General features: G+C 36.5%; 3 protein-coding genes across 3 annotated transcripts in view; 2 read left to right on the forward strand and 1 right to left on the reverse strand.

Moving 5' to 3' along the window:
• LOC149081130 (uncharacterized) overlaps positions 1 to 15,302 on the reverse strand; it is a 90,727-nt gene that overhangs the window by 57,637 nt on the left and 17,788 nt on the right. The window lies entirely within an intron of this gene.
• Positions 703 to 4,662, forward strand: LOC149081131 (uncharacterized; the record flags this gene model as incomplete). Its single annotated transcript, XM_089238291.1, has 2 exons — positions 703 to 928; positions 2,660 to 4,662. Coding segments are annotated over exons 1-2 (2,229 nt in total), but the record flags the coding sequence as incomplete, so codon positions are not given.
• LOC149081132 (uncharacterized) lies at positions 4,671 to 8,012 on the forward strand. The gene is made up of 3 exons (XM_089237922.1): positions 4,671 to 4,942; positions 7,167 to 7,291; positions 7,995 to 8,012. The coding sequence occupies exons 1-3, from the start codon at positions 4,720 to 4,722 to the stop codon at positions 8,004 to 8,006; spliced, it is 360 nt and encodes a 119-aa protein (XP_089094048.1). The 5' UTR covers positions 4,671 to 4,719; the 3' UTR covers positions 8,007 to 8,012.

The raw sequence follows: 15,302 nt of genomic DNA on the forward strand, positions 1-15,302 counted from the left end.
GCTGATCCGAAACTGGACTTTCATCTGTTGTACGTTTATTGTGATATAGTAGAACCGCAGATTGTTGGCAACACCCTCGCCCCATTACTAAGAATCGTGAAAACCGAAGGACATGATGGCGACATCGTCAATGCTGCATTCGAGAGAGGTCACTACATCCCTTTAGCCCGAAGGAGTTTTGAAACAGTTCACGTTCATATAAGGACACATACAGGTCATCTCGTGTCATTTGAACGTGGGAAGGTGATAGTTAAACTACACTTTAGACTGAAACATTTATAAACATGTCGTATCAACCATACCGCTGCTGTATAACCAGCGTTACCGATTATTACGTCAACCAGGCAGGTCAAGGACTTGGATATTATCAGGGTATACCACTACAACGAGGTTATGGTTTTGGATCCATTTTCAGCTCCTTATTCCGATCTGCTATGCCGCTACTGAAAAGAGGAGCAAAAGTTTTAGGTCGACAGGTTCTGAAATCCGGGGTCGATTTTGCGAACGATGTCGTGCAAGGTAGAGATGCGAAAACGGCAGCACTGGAAAGAGCCAAAGAAGCGGGTCGTTCGCTGAGCGACAAAGCGTCAACAAAGGTGAAGAAAATGCTTGGAGGTCATAAAAGAAAGCGTTTAGCGAGGAGAAACGTCATTCGCAAGAAAGCGAGGAAAGTAACAACACACGATATTTTTGATTGAAAAGATGACTCTAATCATGACAAACTCACCCGAGTGCTTGAAAAGCGAAGTGGACTTGTTTGCTTTACCTCCCACGCAAACCGCTATTGAAGGAGGTGAATGGATCGAATTTCTCCCGCTCTCAGGCATCAGAGACGGTCCGCTGGAGTTTAATATTGCTGGAAGCACTGAAGATTACATCGACTTATCAGCTACACAACTGTATATCAAGTTGAAAGTTACGAAAGATGGTAATCCTCTACCGGATAAAGATCCGGTCTCTCTCGTTAACCTCTCGCTACATTCTCTCTTCTCTCAGGTTGATGTATCTCTAAACGGGAGAAACATCACGAATTCGTCTCACATAATGTGTACCTCGGTGCAATGCCGCGTCGAGTTACAATTGGTTTAGTGGATAACGAAGCATTCAATGGTACCTTTACAAGTAACCCGTTTGATTTCAAGCATTACAACCTCACCTTTGTCTCCGTATACGTAGACGGACGTCCGGTGCCTCATAAACCTCTGGAACCCAACTTTGAAACCGGGAACACAGTCAGAGCATACAACAACTTATTCAGAATCGAGGAAGATCGTGGCATCGATATAAGCCAACAGGAATTCCAAAACGGGTACACCCTCTTTTGTTTCTCGCTGCTCCCCGATCAAAGTGACTGCGGACACCTACATTTAGTCCGACAGGGTAACTTACGTGTGGAACTGAAATTTGCACAGGCATTACCCAAAACCATCTCGGTAATCATTTACGGTGAATTTCAGAGTCTAATAGAGGTTACAAAGTCTAGAAGTGTCTTGTGTGATTTCTCAAGCTAATGGATTCCGATCAAATTCGACGTGCTCTTCGAACAAACCCGATAACTAAGAAAACATTTGCAGATGTTTACGCTAGTAATACTTTACCCTTGAAAATACAGAAGTATCCAGCAGCTTTGATCGTTAACACTGATACTAACACTGAACCCGGAACACACTGGTTGGCGATTTATCTCCACGATAACATGACTGCAGAATTCTTCGATTCATTCGGAAGACCGCCTTCTAATTTCCAGAAAGGTAACATAACGAAATTCCTGAAAAGATATCAACGACTCAACTACAACGATGTGGCGCTACAGTCGGCTGATACACAAGTTTGTGGACATTACGTCATTTATTACGTGCACTGTAAATGTCAGCAGGCCTTAAACTTAGGGAAGCAACACCCTCTCGTGATTTCGTGCGGGTGACTTCGGAACCTATTCGGAATTCCGAGCTTCGTGCGACGATATAACGCGCATGCGCCGCATTTCGTGACGTCACGACACAACGTTGTTTATTTCGTTATAACCCTTATAACGTCTGCTTGGGCTCGCTTTTCGCTTTCCTAAATTTTTTCATCCATTTCTTTTCTTTCTTTGGTTCTTATTTTTACATTTTTAGATATTTTTTAGGTTAGTATTTATATTTTTAGATTAACTATATTTTACTGTAATTATATTTTCTATATTGTGTTTTCCTGTATTTATTTTTCTGCTTTTACTGTAATTATATTTTCCATATCATTTTTATTAAGTGTATTTTCCTGTAATTATTTTTCTGCTTTTACTGTAATTATATTTTCCATATCATTTTTATTATATTAAGTGTATTTTCCTGTAATTATTTTTCTGCTTTTACTGTAATTATATTTTCTATATCATTTTTATTATATTAAGTGTATTTTCCTGTAATTATATTTTGATATTGAGTGTATTTTCCTGCAATTATTTTTTTTGTATCAATATTTTATAATCAATAGTTGTAATTTTCTTATTCTCAAATATTCTAAGCTTTTTCTTGTTAAACTCTACTTATGTCTTCGTCACTCAAAAGGCCCTTTTCAGCCCCAGAGCCCTCTGTGAAGAAAACTTGTTCTGTCTGCCAAAAGAATTTTTCAACTGGTGTTAATTTGAGTAAACACATTAAATTGTCCCACCCATCAGCTGTTGGAGAAATTGAGAATGAAAACTTCACTCACTCTTGTGATTTTTGCACATCGCAATTCAATGCACTCAAAAATCTGCGGTATCATTTGAAAATGAAACATTCTATAACATTACAAAGCTGTAAGAGTAAGAAGACACATAAGTGTCCAAAATGTGTACAGCAGTTTCATAAGGAAGACATGGATGCACATCTACATGATGCACATGACATTAGACTTGACACCCAACAACTCCAGTTTGAAACTTTTCAGGACTTTGATAACTGGAAGACAAGTACAGAAAAGACTTCGAAATCAAGATATACAAAACTCTCATCAAAAAAACTGAATGATAACGAATATCACTATTATAGATGCTGTCGCTCTGGCGAATACTCGCCACAGGGTAAAGGAGTACGCGAGTTAAAGGGAAAAGGCAGTTGTAAAATTGAAGCCTACTGTCCTGCTTACATGAAAGTGAATGTGTTTAAAGGCAAGTGTGAAGTCACTTGCTGTTTAACCCATGTTGGACACGACGCTGATCTTGGACATCTTCGTCTATCCAAGGAAGAGAAATCTATTATCGCTGGCAAAATAGCATCTAAGATACCATTTGAGGCTATTCTAGATGGCATACGTGATGATGTGGGTCCTGATTTTGGAAGAATCCAGATATTAACAAAACAAGACTTGCGTAACATTGAAAACTTGACCTGCTCAACTTCTAATCATACGAATGACTTGATTAGTGTGGAGACTTTGGTACAGTCGGATGAAATGAAAAAAGCTGTTTTATTTTACAAGGCACGAGATACCACACATACTATATTGGACGCAGAGGATTTCATGCTGATTATAATGAATGAGGGACAGCTGGAGATTTTTAAAAAATTTTCATCAGATTGTGTAACCATAGACAGCACTCATGGGTTAAATGAATATGGTTACCAATTGACAACTCTCATGGTCCTAGATGATTTTCGCCAAGGCTTTCCATGTGCTTTCATGGTATCAAACAGAACAGACCAAACAGCATTAAAAAAATTTTTTTCCCACATTAAAATGAAAGCTGGTACAGTAAAACCACAGGTTTTCATGACGGATATGGCTGACAATTTCTACAATGCTTGGATTGAAGAAATGGACACTCCTACTAGACGCCTCTTTTGCTGCTGGCATGTTGATAGAGCATGGAGAAAAAATTTATGTAAAATAAAAAATTTAGAAAAGCAGGCAGAAGCATACAAAGTTTTGAGAACTCTTCTTTATGAAACTGATGAAAAGAGTTTCATCCTTATGCTTCAGAAAGCAATTGAATGTTTTATGAATGATGTAGAAACAGACTCATTTGGAACATATTTTTCCAAATATTATGGGAACAATCCCCAATCATGGGCATTTTGTTACAGAATAAACGCAGGACTCAACACAAACATGCATGTGGAGAGCATGCACCGCACTATCAAGCATATTTACCTGAAGGGTAAGCACGTGAAAAGACTTGATAAAACAATAGTGGCGTTAATGAAATTTATAAGAGATAAATTATTTGATAGGCTGATTGCTTACCACAAAGGAAAACTATCAAGTAAGGTGAAGTTTCTAAGAAAGAGGCATAAATTAAGTGAGTCTCTTTCTTCGGAACTTCTGAAAACTGATAATGGGTACATAATCAATTCGACTGATGAGTCGGGGGTTTATTTAATCCAAGAAAATGCAGTCAATTGCAACTGCAAGATTCTGTGCCGCCAATGTAATATATGCATCCATCGATACAGCTGCACATGCATCGATTATTGCATCAAGTGGAATATGTGCAAGCATATTCATTTGGCTTGCACAAAATATCCGATTCCTGCAAGCACAGAAGTGTCAGAATTGACTATTGTGGAAGACTGTGAAGAAGAAGGTATTATGAGAAGCTTAGTTAGTGATAATACTAGCAGCTCATCAGAAAAAGAACAATCTTTTGAGAGTATGAAGAGCAAGATAAGAGAACATTTAGAAAATCAGTTGAGGGATCTAAAAAATAATAGTGAAGCGCAGTTATTTTTTAAGCAATTGAAAAAAATACAACCCATGATTCATGCAACAAGATCCCAAAGTAGGCCAACAGAATCATCCATTGGCAACTCAGGTAAAATACCAGCAAATAAGAACATTTCATTACAAAGAAGGTTCATATCGGTAAAGAAAGCATCCAGAAAACAAAGGTTCGCAAAGCCAACACCAGAAGAATCTCAGAAAATCGCACTTTCTCTTGTTCTGGATCACGAGAACAGCAAACCATTTGGACAACAAGGTAATTTTTGACTTAATTTCTTTCAAAATTAGTATCGCCCTAACCCATGTTTGCATATTATTTTGAGAGAGAGAATTTTTTTTATGCTAAATTTGATTTTGCTAAGACAAATTCCAGGCCACAAACTAGAAAATCTGTATTGACACCTAAAGTTTTCAGTTTTATACATATATAATTGCTAAATTAGAGTCTGGGAATAATACAAGTGTTTCTTATTTCATTACAGCAGGGGACACAAGACCCGTGAAAGTCAAGAAATGTAGAAAAATTGAGCATATAGGATGACTCGGACCTATTCTGCCAAATGAAAGGTGATAGACAAGCCCAAGTGGATCATGGAACACCCCACCCTGGCCTATCTCAAACCGTTTTCGAGTTATGGTGGATAATCAATTATGGAAAAAATCTGTGTCGTCTAAAAAAACCTACATTTGTGAAGTATCTAAGATACCTACATGCAAACTAAGTACATATTTGAAAAGAACAGAAACAATCCTGTAAGATGACATAATTTCCATTGAAAAATCTAATGTATTGACAAGCACTGAAAGATTGGCAAAGTTCAAATTTCAGTTGTCGCCAAAATGTTTCATCACCAATTAAGCAAATATCCTTCTAGCTACAATCAGTCAACTTTACAAAAAAATTGTGCATTGTGCCAGCTTTCAAAACAGTCTACAATAAACCATATCTGCAATCTAGTTTAAGAGAAATTCAGTTTTTAGTTTGCAATACATCACTGAAATCTGCATTCGTCAAATTAATTTTAGTAGGTTTTGGCGACGATTTGATTTTTCACTTCACTCAAACTCTCAGTGCCTGAAGCTTGCCAATAAATATAGGTATCCAGTAGGCAGAGGTAGTGTCACTTTATAGGATTTTTTTCTGCAAAATCAAATTTTCACAAAAATCTGTAACTGCCAGTTCTAAATTTTCATTGGATATCTACTCAATACAAACGCTTCTTCCAGTAATGTATTGCGAACAAAAGACTGAATTTCTCCTGAAATAGAACACTGATATGGTTTATTGTAGGTTCTTTCAAAAACTGGTGCAATGAACAAGTTTTTGTTGAATTTGTCTGATTATGGCCAGAAGGGTATTTACGTAATTGGAAACAGAAAATTTTAACGACAATTCAATTTTGAACAATTCAATCTTTCAGGGCTTGTAGCTTGCCAATACATCCAGATATTTCAATGAAAATGATGTGATCTTGCATGATTTTCCCCATTCTTTCCAAATATGTGCTTAGCTTTTGTGTAGGTCTTTTAGAAACTTCACAAATGCAAGTTATTTTAGACTTATCACATATTTTTTTCCATAACTGATTATCCACCATAACTCAAAAACGATTTGAGATAGGACAGGGTTGAGGAAGAGGGTTTCATGATATACTTGGACTTGCTTATAACCCCCATTCATTTGGCCAAATACTCGAATTCATCCTGCATGAAAATTCACCCAATTTCTCAAAAATTACTAATTCACCCAATTTCTTCAAATTTGTAAGGGTCATATTTAAAGTTAGTGTAGTTTCATGTACATGCATCAAATTTGCAAAATATTTTTGTTTTTGCTTGCAATCAAAAGTTAAAAAATTATTATACACACCACTATATACTGCGCACGTGGTTTCATCTACCCAAATTTAATTTCTGTGTAAAAAAACATTGCTTAATGTCCTAAAATGTTTTTTAATGCAATTAACTAGTCTTTTTAAGATATGTAAGTATTTTTAAAAATTCAGAATTTGAATTTTATGAAATTTTACAAAATTTGAATAAAAACTTATATGAATGCCAACCATTCTAGTTCATTTTATACGCCTAGGCAAGGTACAATTACTAGACAAATTTTATGGAAATGGGAAACATGGTTCATGAGATATCATGCTGCAATGACAAAAGGTGTTTTGAGAAAAACGTGTTTAAAGATTGTAAAGTATGAATTTTGATGAAATTTATTGTGTCCTCAAATCCAATACCATTCAGATTCATTAGAATAGCTTTAACGTTCAATAATATAATCAGTTTTTAACATTGTCATCATGTTTTCATGCTTTAATTTGCCATTTTAATGCTTTGAGATGCCTGCGTTTCAAATGTTCCACACACAGCAAGTTGAAAAAAGCAACAGATTGGGAAACTAATGAGGCAAAAATTCACTTAAATTGATGTAAAAGAATTACCAAAACTTGTAACAGATTTATCAAACATTTCAGATCATCAGGAAGAAGTCATCGTTCCAGCTCTGGACCCTGAGGTCGCTCTGAAAGTTGGAGCCGTTACAAGTCAGTCAGTAGGCCCGCCAGCAGAAGCCACAGTGGAAGTTGAAAACATTCCAGAGGTAAGATAAGACAAGGGTATGGTATTCTTATGGCAATTGTTTGACCACTTATTTTTTTAACCTTGAATTTATCAATCACGTACAAGTGATCAGCACAAATTATTTGATTATTTTAAATTAACAAAAATTTGTCTTGATAAAAAAAAATTTTAAAATTACCTATATCTCAAACCGTATCTCATCAAGTTGGCTATAGTCACTTAAGCTATCAAAATGCTTGAATTATAAAAAGTATGGTGGAATAAGTTGAAATAAAATTCCAAGGCCCTCTCAGGGTTGCAGCCTTCTCGTTTTAGGGGCTGAAGGGATCTATCTAGGTTTCACTCTCATCTTTTTTTCACATAAAAAAGACATGTGAAACTCTGCTGTATATGTATGAGCTGGAACCTTGGGGCTGAGGCTGTTTGAATCCTCCCCCTTATAAATTTGACTAAGGGATTAAATAATAATTTTACTTAATTCAAATGAATTCACAATAAGCGTATTGATGCAACTTGAATGATTCAACTGTCAAGGATTTTTTGCTCAGGCACAGGGATAGAGTACTTCTGATGCTTCAGCAAAGACTAGTTTAAAATTGTCTGATATTTAGGGCAGTCAAGGCCAACTTAGCTGATTTTGTATGCATATTATTTCCTCACAGAAACGTGCATGTATGAATGCCAATCCATAATATTGTGTTTTATTTTTCTTTTCATTTCAGAAACACTCTTAATTATTGTTAGAAGTTATATGGAACTTTGAATTACAGTCATTGGATTATAGCCAGAAATAACATCAAATATTGAACTTCACTATCAACTTGTTTTGTTGCCAATTTGAAATGTTTTTGTTGCATTATGTAATGTAGTTTGAAGACAAAATTCTCTTGAACCAAAAATTTTGGCCTTGAAAAATTGACTTTGATCAAATTATTTCCATTCAAATTTATATTAATGTAGACATGATGTTTTGCTTTGTATTTATCCAGTGAAACCTCTATAGTGAACAAGCATTTTTGCCACTTCATCCAGGAATATTAACTCGCCGTCTCAGAAACGTTCGCATAGTTTTTTTATCAGCTTTTCTTTCAGTTAGTATTCTAGGGTTAAGGTGGCTACGCACAAACGACTAAACCATATACATTCCTCCATGAAATTTCTAACAAATCAGCACATGCCTGAATGTCTGGCCCTAATGTATTTATGTTGTTAAGTTATGCTTGTTTCGTGTCATGCTCCCATCTATTTTCCGTAGTTAGGATGGAAATGCTAGAATTTTTCATGTTTTTTCAGTACCGTGTACACACATAACTGCAACCATGCGGGTTGCATAAAATGTTTCGTACAAGCATGTTCACTATTTTATCTTCCCTCACTGCACAGTACAAGTATGCATATACAAGAACCAGTATACTTGGAATATGTCGAGCTCGGATAGTAATGCACTTGCTTTACCGGCCTGTGTGTTTGTGTATGAAAAAAAACAGCAAAAAAAAACTCTAAGCAGAGCTTACTGAATAATGAAGACTACTGCTTAGCCATACATGTATCTCATACATATTTCTCTATGGAATTTCTAATGAATTGGTACATGCCAGAATGTACTTATACATGTTATGAACCTAATGTGAGTTTTGTTTCTGTTTAATGCTTATGTTTAGTGGGTGCTACCATCTGCCATCTATTTTCCTGACTATAAGTAAAGTGTAATGATTGGATAATTGTAAGCTTCTTGCTCTCTGTGGCGAGACTTTTAAACAGGGGGACCGGCTCACATTCGCTCAAATCAAGAAGACTTGTAAAAGTGTGTACAAATCCTCAGTTTTGTTTGTTTCAAGTGTGAAATTTTATTACTTTCATGCATACACGCTTGTAGTTATGCATGTAGCTGCCTTTAAATGGAGGTGTTACTTGAACTGTTCCTTGTGTGAAAATTGTTTTAAATAATTAATTTGTTATGGAAATGGAGTCAAATATTAAGAGGGAACCTGGGCCTACGGGCAAAATTCTACTTCACACCTATGGAAAAGCATAGTCATAGCATATATGGCAAGGGAGGGGCACATTGGTGGATTAGAGATACTTTACTTTTTTGAGTCACTATCCTTGAAAAAATCATTTTTAATTTAGATAAACTGAGATTCGGCTGAATTGTGTGTTATTGGAAAAAACTCTCTCAATAAAAATGAGCTGAATTTGACAAATTAATAAACAATGATCGATTGTTTAATTAATTGATTGTTTATTTAAATAATTTCGATAATTCTTTTATTTTTTATCTTGAAAAATAAATTCACAAATTTAACCGTCATGGCCCTAATTTCTTCATTGCATGGTCACTAATGATCTTATTCACCTTTCCTGTTGGAGGGAAGGAGGGCGATCCAACCCTTGTGATTCACCCCACCAAGCAAATGCGGTCCATATAATTTATTTCACGTATGTTTTTATGTGGTTCTCTGATGCATGTCAACCTTTCTGACTGGGCTTTACTTAAGGTATCCGACTACCTTTCTTGTCACTTTTCTTTAAAATGGTACTGGAGTGAACTTTAATAACATTTTTTGATAGAAAGTGTTTCGAAATAGTGAAAACTGTGGTAAATTTTGGTCTACCTATGACATTTTCTATGAAAACGTCGTTTTTATGTCAAATTTTAGGTAAAATTCATGTAATATTCGAAACATGATTGCAAAAAAAAAGATTTTGTTAATGAAATGCTTTGTGATTTTCTTAGTGCATTTAGCTAGTACTGTTGCAGGTTATGAACCAAAATTTAAAGGATTGCATGATATGCTCATTAATTACACCAAAATATGTTTGTTTACGTGTGAATTTTTTGAAATTTCATCCTAAATTTTGTTTATTTTTCTATAAAATTTTAATTTTTTTTACAAAATTTTTCTATAAAACACTAGTTCAAAAATATATGTGATAGACCTTAGATTTTGGCCCATAACCTCAACAATATATAGTAAAATATCACATTAAAATTTCGTATAAGGTTGCAATGAATAAATTTTTACAAATCATGTCACAAACTCAAGTTAAATGTCGAAAATAGCATTCTTCATAAAACACGTTTAGTCTTTATTAGCGTACTACTTGTATGTAAAAACGCAACACTAAAGTGAACGCAACTTTGATTCTAAGCATCACATAAACAAAACAAGGCCCATTTTGGAATCGCAACAAATAGGGCTTTTATCAAAACTAAAAAAATGAAAATCTATATTTTCTTCCAAAATGACGTTGTCAACGTAGTCGGATACCTTACAGATGTATCTACCTGTATATAGCATACAGGTTTGAGTGGGCCATATAAGCTAGGAAGTTCTAAAACAATAAGGGTGCTCATTCTTTTGGCTAATGCGGTCATTTTATTGGTTTCGAAACATGTTGTGGGCTACTTCAGTAATCTGAAAATATGCCTCGAGCCACTCAGGTAATCTGAAAGTGTGCAGCAGGCCACTTGCGTCACTCGGAAATGTGCCGCGGATCGGTCGAGTGATTTGAATATGTGCTTGGGGTCACAAATGATCCTGATATGTGCTACGGAACACACATGAGTGGTTTGGCTACTTGTCGCGGGCCATAGATTGAGCATGTATGTTCCAGAGCAGGGGCGCCAATAACTGACACGCGAAGTGATTTTGTGTGGCCCCCAACAAGGTAAAAAGTACCGTGTATTAAATTGAATTTGTGATTATTGGAATATCGGTTCCTACAGCAGGTTTCCTGATCAACAAACTGCTCACAAACTACTTATTTCTGGTGACGAAAGCAATTTAATAATTAATCAATTTATAATGGTTCGACTTACATGTGGCGTAAACATACATCCCGTATTTTCCGGGACAGTTTTGTTTTCCGGCTATCCTGAATTTTTGTAAAAATGTCGTGGTTTTTCAAGCCAACTTAGCTTTTATTCTTCAAATTAACGATTAAAATTTTATTTCCAACTCAGAAATTAGATTACGATAAGTAGGACTACAAGTAAGAATATTTCACATAATTGTAATATATTTTAATTCACTGCAATTTGAAATGCCACTTTTGTTCCTTCGATTGGCAACTTTTGTGTGATTTTAGCATGAGTTAACAACTTTGCTTACTTTTGGCGATAATTGGTAATGAATAGGGTGATCATACGTCCCGTGTTTACAGGGACAGTCCCGGTGTTCTCTGTGTTTTTAGTCGTCCCGACTTTTTGGCAAAAGTGTTCCGGTTTTTCCCGTATATTACACGAAGCCTATTTGAATATTTACGCTTTATTGAAGTCAAAGATTGACATTATTTTTCAACTCATAAATTATTTCATAATAATTACAACTATGAAAGAATATTAATCTCCCACATTCGTCTTGGTGAACGTTTTTCTTCGTGGAATTCATTTTAATCCACTTCAATTTGCAGTAATGGTTCATTTCCCGCCATTTTTATTTTTCTGTAATTTCAACAATATTTGGCAACTTTGGTTTTGGTGTCATTATTAGCGATAATTGGCGATGTCCCGTACTTTCCTGTATTTGGAATCTTGATGTCCCGTATTTATCTCGAGAAAATATGGTCAACTTAGTAATGACGCGTGTTTTCAGTGTTTTGAAGCCCCATTTTACGTATTTTTCTCGTGCAAGTATGGTCAGCTTGCTTATACGTCGAGCACAGTTGGACCAAAAAAATATAATAGTTAGAAAATAACTAAAATTTGTGGCAACACTAAATACACATGGAATAAACTTATTGTGACGTAACATCCAAAGCTCCGAATCCTCTTCGGCAATGTTCGGGTCTTCGGCTACTACGTCACAAGATAGGTTCGGAGTTAGAATTTCCCTAGCTCTATGGTCATGTGTAAATGTCTGGGAGAGAGCATGAATTCGATTGTATCCCGCTTCAATGTAACCAACGATTTGCGCGTGTTCAATTTTGTAAGAAAATATTTTTCTTTCTAATAAAACTGATTTACATAGTACGCATCTCGTCATTATTCAAAATGGAACCATTAACATTACACCACCCGTTCACGGCAGTCTGTGCCGGAGCAAGCGGCAGCGGAAAAACTTATTTTCTGAAAGGGTTGCTTGAACACCGTGATAAACTCATAAAACCATTACCGGAACGAATAATATGGTTCTACGGTGAATCCCAACCACTGCACGCGGAAATTAAAGATGTCGAATTCCGAAACGACTATGATTTTGAGGGGGTTAATAACGCGTTGCTCATTTTTGACGATCTTATGTCTGAGCTTTCGTCCGAGCAGAAGATGTCTAAACTATTCACTAAATACAGTCATCATAGAAATTTATCAGTGATTTTTATAACTCAGAACTTTTTTCATAAAGGGCTGCGGGAAATTACGCTAAATTCACATTATATATTTTTGTTCAAAAATAGGAGAGATTTGAACCAAGTCACTCATTTGGGTAGACAGCTGTATCCTACAAAAATTAAGTTCTTCCAAGAAAGTTACGCAGATGCTACGAAATCCGCTTATTCATACCTCTTGATTGATCTCCGACAAGAGACCGATGAAAAAATGCGTTTACGCACTAACGTGTTACCTACGCAGGTGCAATACGTATATCAACCGAACTCGGAAACGGAGGTGGCACTCCGGCTAACACCCTTGAATAACAATTCGTTTTCTTAGAAATTGAAATTATATTAAAACCAATGTTTTTTTTTTGTTTTTTTTTGTTTTTTTTTTCAAGATAGAGCAAACCGTTGTCGTGGTAAAACCGGTAGCTGTTGTGTTCCCTAGGATGAGGGTTACTCCGGAGCCATCATCAGAACCATCCGCTGATCTTTGGCCTTCCCCCACCCGCAGAAATGATGATGATGATGATGAAGGACCGCAACGCTCTTCATCAATCGACTTTTGGCCTCCTCCTCACCAGAGAGATGATGATGCACGATGGTCACCCCCTCATGATGAAGCATCAACGGAACCATTTCCAAACCACGGGGATCCCTCAAGCCCCGAATCGCCCTCAAACCCTGGATCACCTGGGGATCCCTCAACATCATCGATGCCTGAGATTGAGTATTTAGGCAGGTTGTGGTACTTGTCAGAAAGCGACGACGATTTTGAATAAATTTTTTATTCATTTCCAAATGTAGTTTATCAAGAGACGCAATTGTTTTGAATTCAATATTATCTGCGTTTCATTATTCGCAAACATTCTAACATCGTATGTTGTGTTACAGTGAGTTAAAAAAACATTATCACCGAGCGGCTCGGAAACAGTACAGTTCTTTGATATCAGCACGATATGTTCAGAGACAAGTGTCACTACCGTTATCAGCGAGAGAAGAGAAGCCGCGGTTAACAGCCCTCTAAATACACGCAGCTTCACAGAGTCAACCATTTCTTCTTGAACTTCTTGTTTCTTATCAAGTGTTGCGGTAGGCGTATCTTTTGTAAACCATCTAAGAATTCTTTTTCGGCTGGAAGGCTCTTCTTTTTTTGTACACTAACAACTTTCGATATCAAATCGGAAATGTTTGAGTTTTTCATCTTCACACCTTTATATATGAGTCGACCATTCGGCGACCATCGGATGACGTCTGGAAAGTCTTTTAAATAATTCAAAATTTTTCCTGAAAAAGGACGGTGAGATTTCGGTATAGTCAGCAACGGGTCCGGCGGTTTGTCGAGATCGCGCACTTTCGGTTTTTCTTCTTCCTCTTCAATAAGCGAAGAAAGATTTAACGGCGAGTTATTCTCCAGCGTGGTGTTCCTCTTATTCAGAACTTGTTGATAAAACTTTATCTTAACATCGTCGGGTAGTTTACTGTTTATTATCTTGTCCATCTCGCGGTCAAGTTCCGAAAGCTGTGACTCTTTGACAACGTGACGATTTACTCTTTCTTCTGGGACGGTGACCACCATTTTTTTCGTGAATTCCATATCCTATTAGGTTGGATATCAACCCGATAGCCGCCGGTAATAGAACTTGTAAAAACCCACCCTTTTGTATAAGGACTTCTCTCTTTCTATACAAAGGTACCTTCTTCTCTGCTAACACTCGGAGTGTGTTCTTATATTTTCGAAGTTTCTCCTTCTCCTTGACCGATACCGGAATATTACCGTGCAGCAAGTTCAACGCGCATTCACAAACTGTTTTAACATCTGATTTTGAAAGTCTTTTTAATAATGTCGCACGTTGTTTTTGAGGACATGCGCGTAACAACCTCAACACTTGTTGCTTTCTCGTAGACATGACGTTAAATAAGAAGCTCCGCTCATTGCCGCAGTCTTTTAACGTCTCGGTTGATATACGTATTGCACCTGCGTAGGTAACACGTTAGTGCGTAAACGCATTTTTTCATCGGTCTCTTGTCGGAGATCAATCAAGAGGTATGAATAAGCGGATTTCGTAGCATCTGCGTAACTTTCTTGGAAGAACTTAATTTTTGTAGGATACAGCTGTCTACCCAAATGAGTGACTTGGTTCAAATCTCTCCTATTTTTGAACAAAAATATATAATGTGAATTTAGCGTAATTTCCCGCAGCCCTTTATGAAAAAAGTTCTGAGTTATAAAAATCACTGATAAATTTCTATGATGACTGTATTTAGTGAATAGTTTAGACATCTTCTGCTCGGACACAGACTGCCGTGAACGGGTGGTGTAATGTTAATGGTTCCATTTTGAATAATGACGAGATGCGTACTATGTAAATCAGTTTTATTAGAAAGAAAAATATTTTCTTACAAAATTGAACACGCGCAAATCGTTGGTTACATTGAAGCGGGATACAATCGAATTCATGCTCTCTCCCAGACATTTACAGTGCACGTAATAAATGACGTAATGTCCACAAACTTGTGTATCAGCCGACTGTAGCGCCACATCGTTGTAGTTGAGTCGTTGATATCTTTTCAGGAATTTCGTTATGTTACCTTTCTGGAAATTAGAAGGCGGTCTTCCGAATGAATCGAAGAATTCTGCAGTCATGTTATCGTGGAGATAAATCGCCAACCAGTGTGTTCCGGGTTCAGTGTTAGTATCAGTGTTAACG

Source organism: Pholcus phalangioides, unplaced genomic scaffold, assembly GCF_987345545.1.
Source record: "Pholcus phalangioides strain wild (caught in Gottingen) unplaced genomic scaffold, Ppha-v1.0 ptg000010l_1, whole genome shotgun sequence".
In the NCBI taxonomy this organism is placed as follows: Eukaryota; Metazoa; Arthropoda; class Arachnida; order Araneae; family Pholcidae; genus Pholcus; species Pholcus phalangioides.

What these genes read in the sequence shown, in the direction of transcription:
- LOC149081132 (XM_089237922.1), top strand. Translation starts at nt 4,720, where the DNA reads ATGATTCATGCAACAAGATCCCAAAGTAGGCCAACAGAATCATCCATT. An exon ending in CAAACCATTTGGACAACAAG is followed by an intron (nt 4,943 to 7,166) that starts GTAATTTTTGAC and finishes CAAACATTTCAG; the next exon opens with ATCATCAGGAAGAAGTCATC.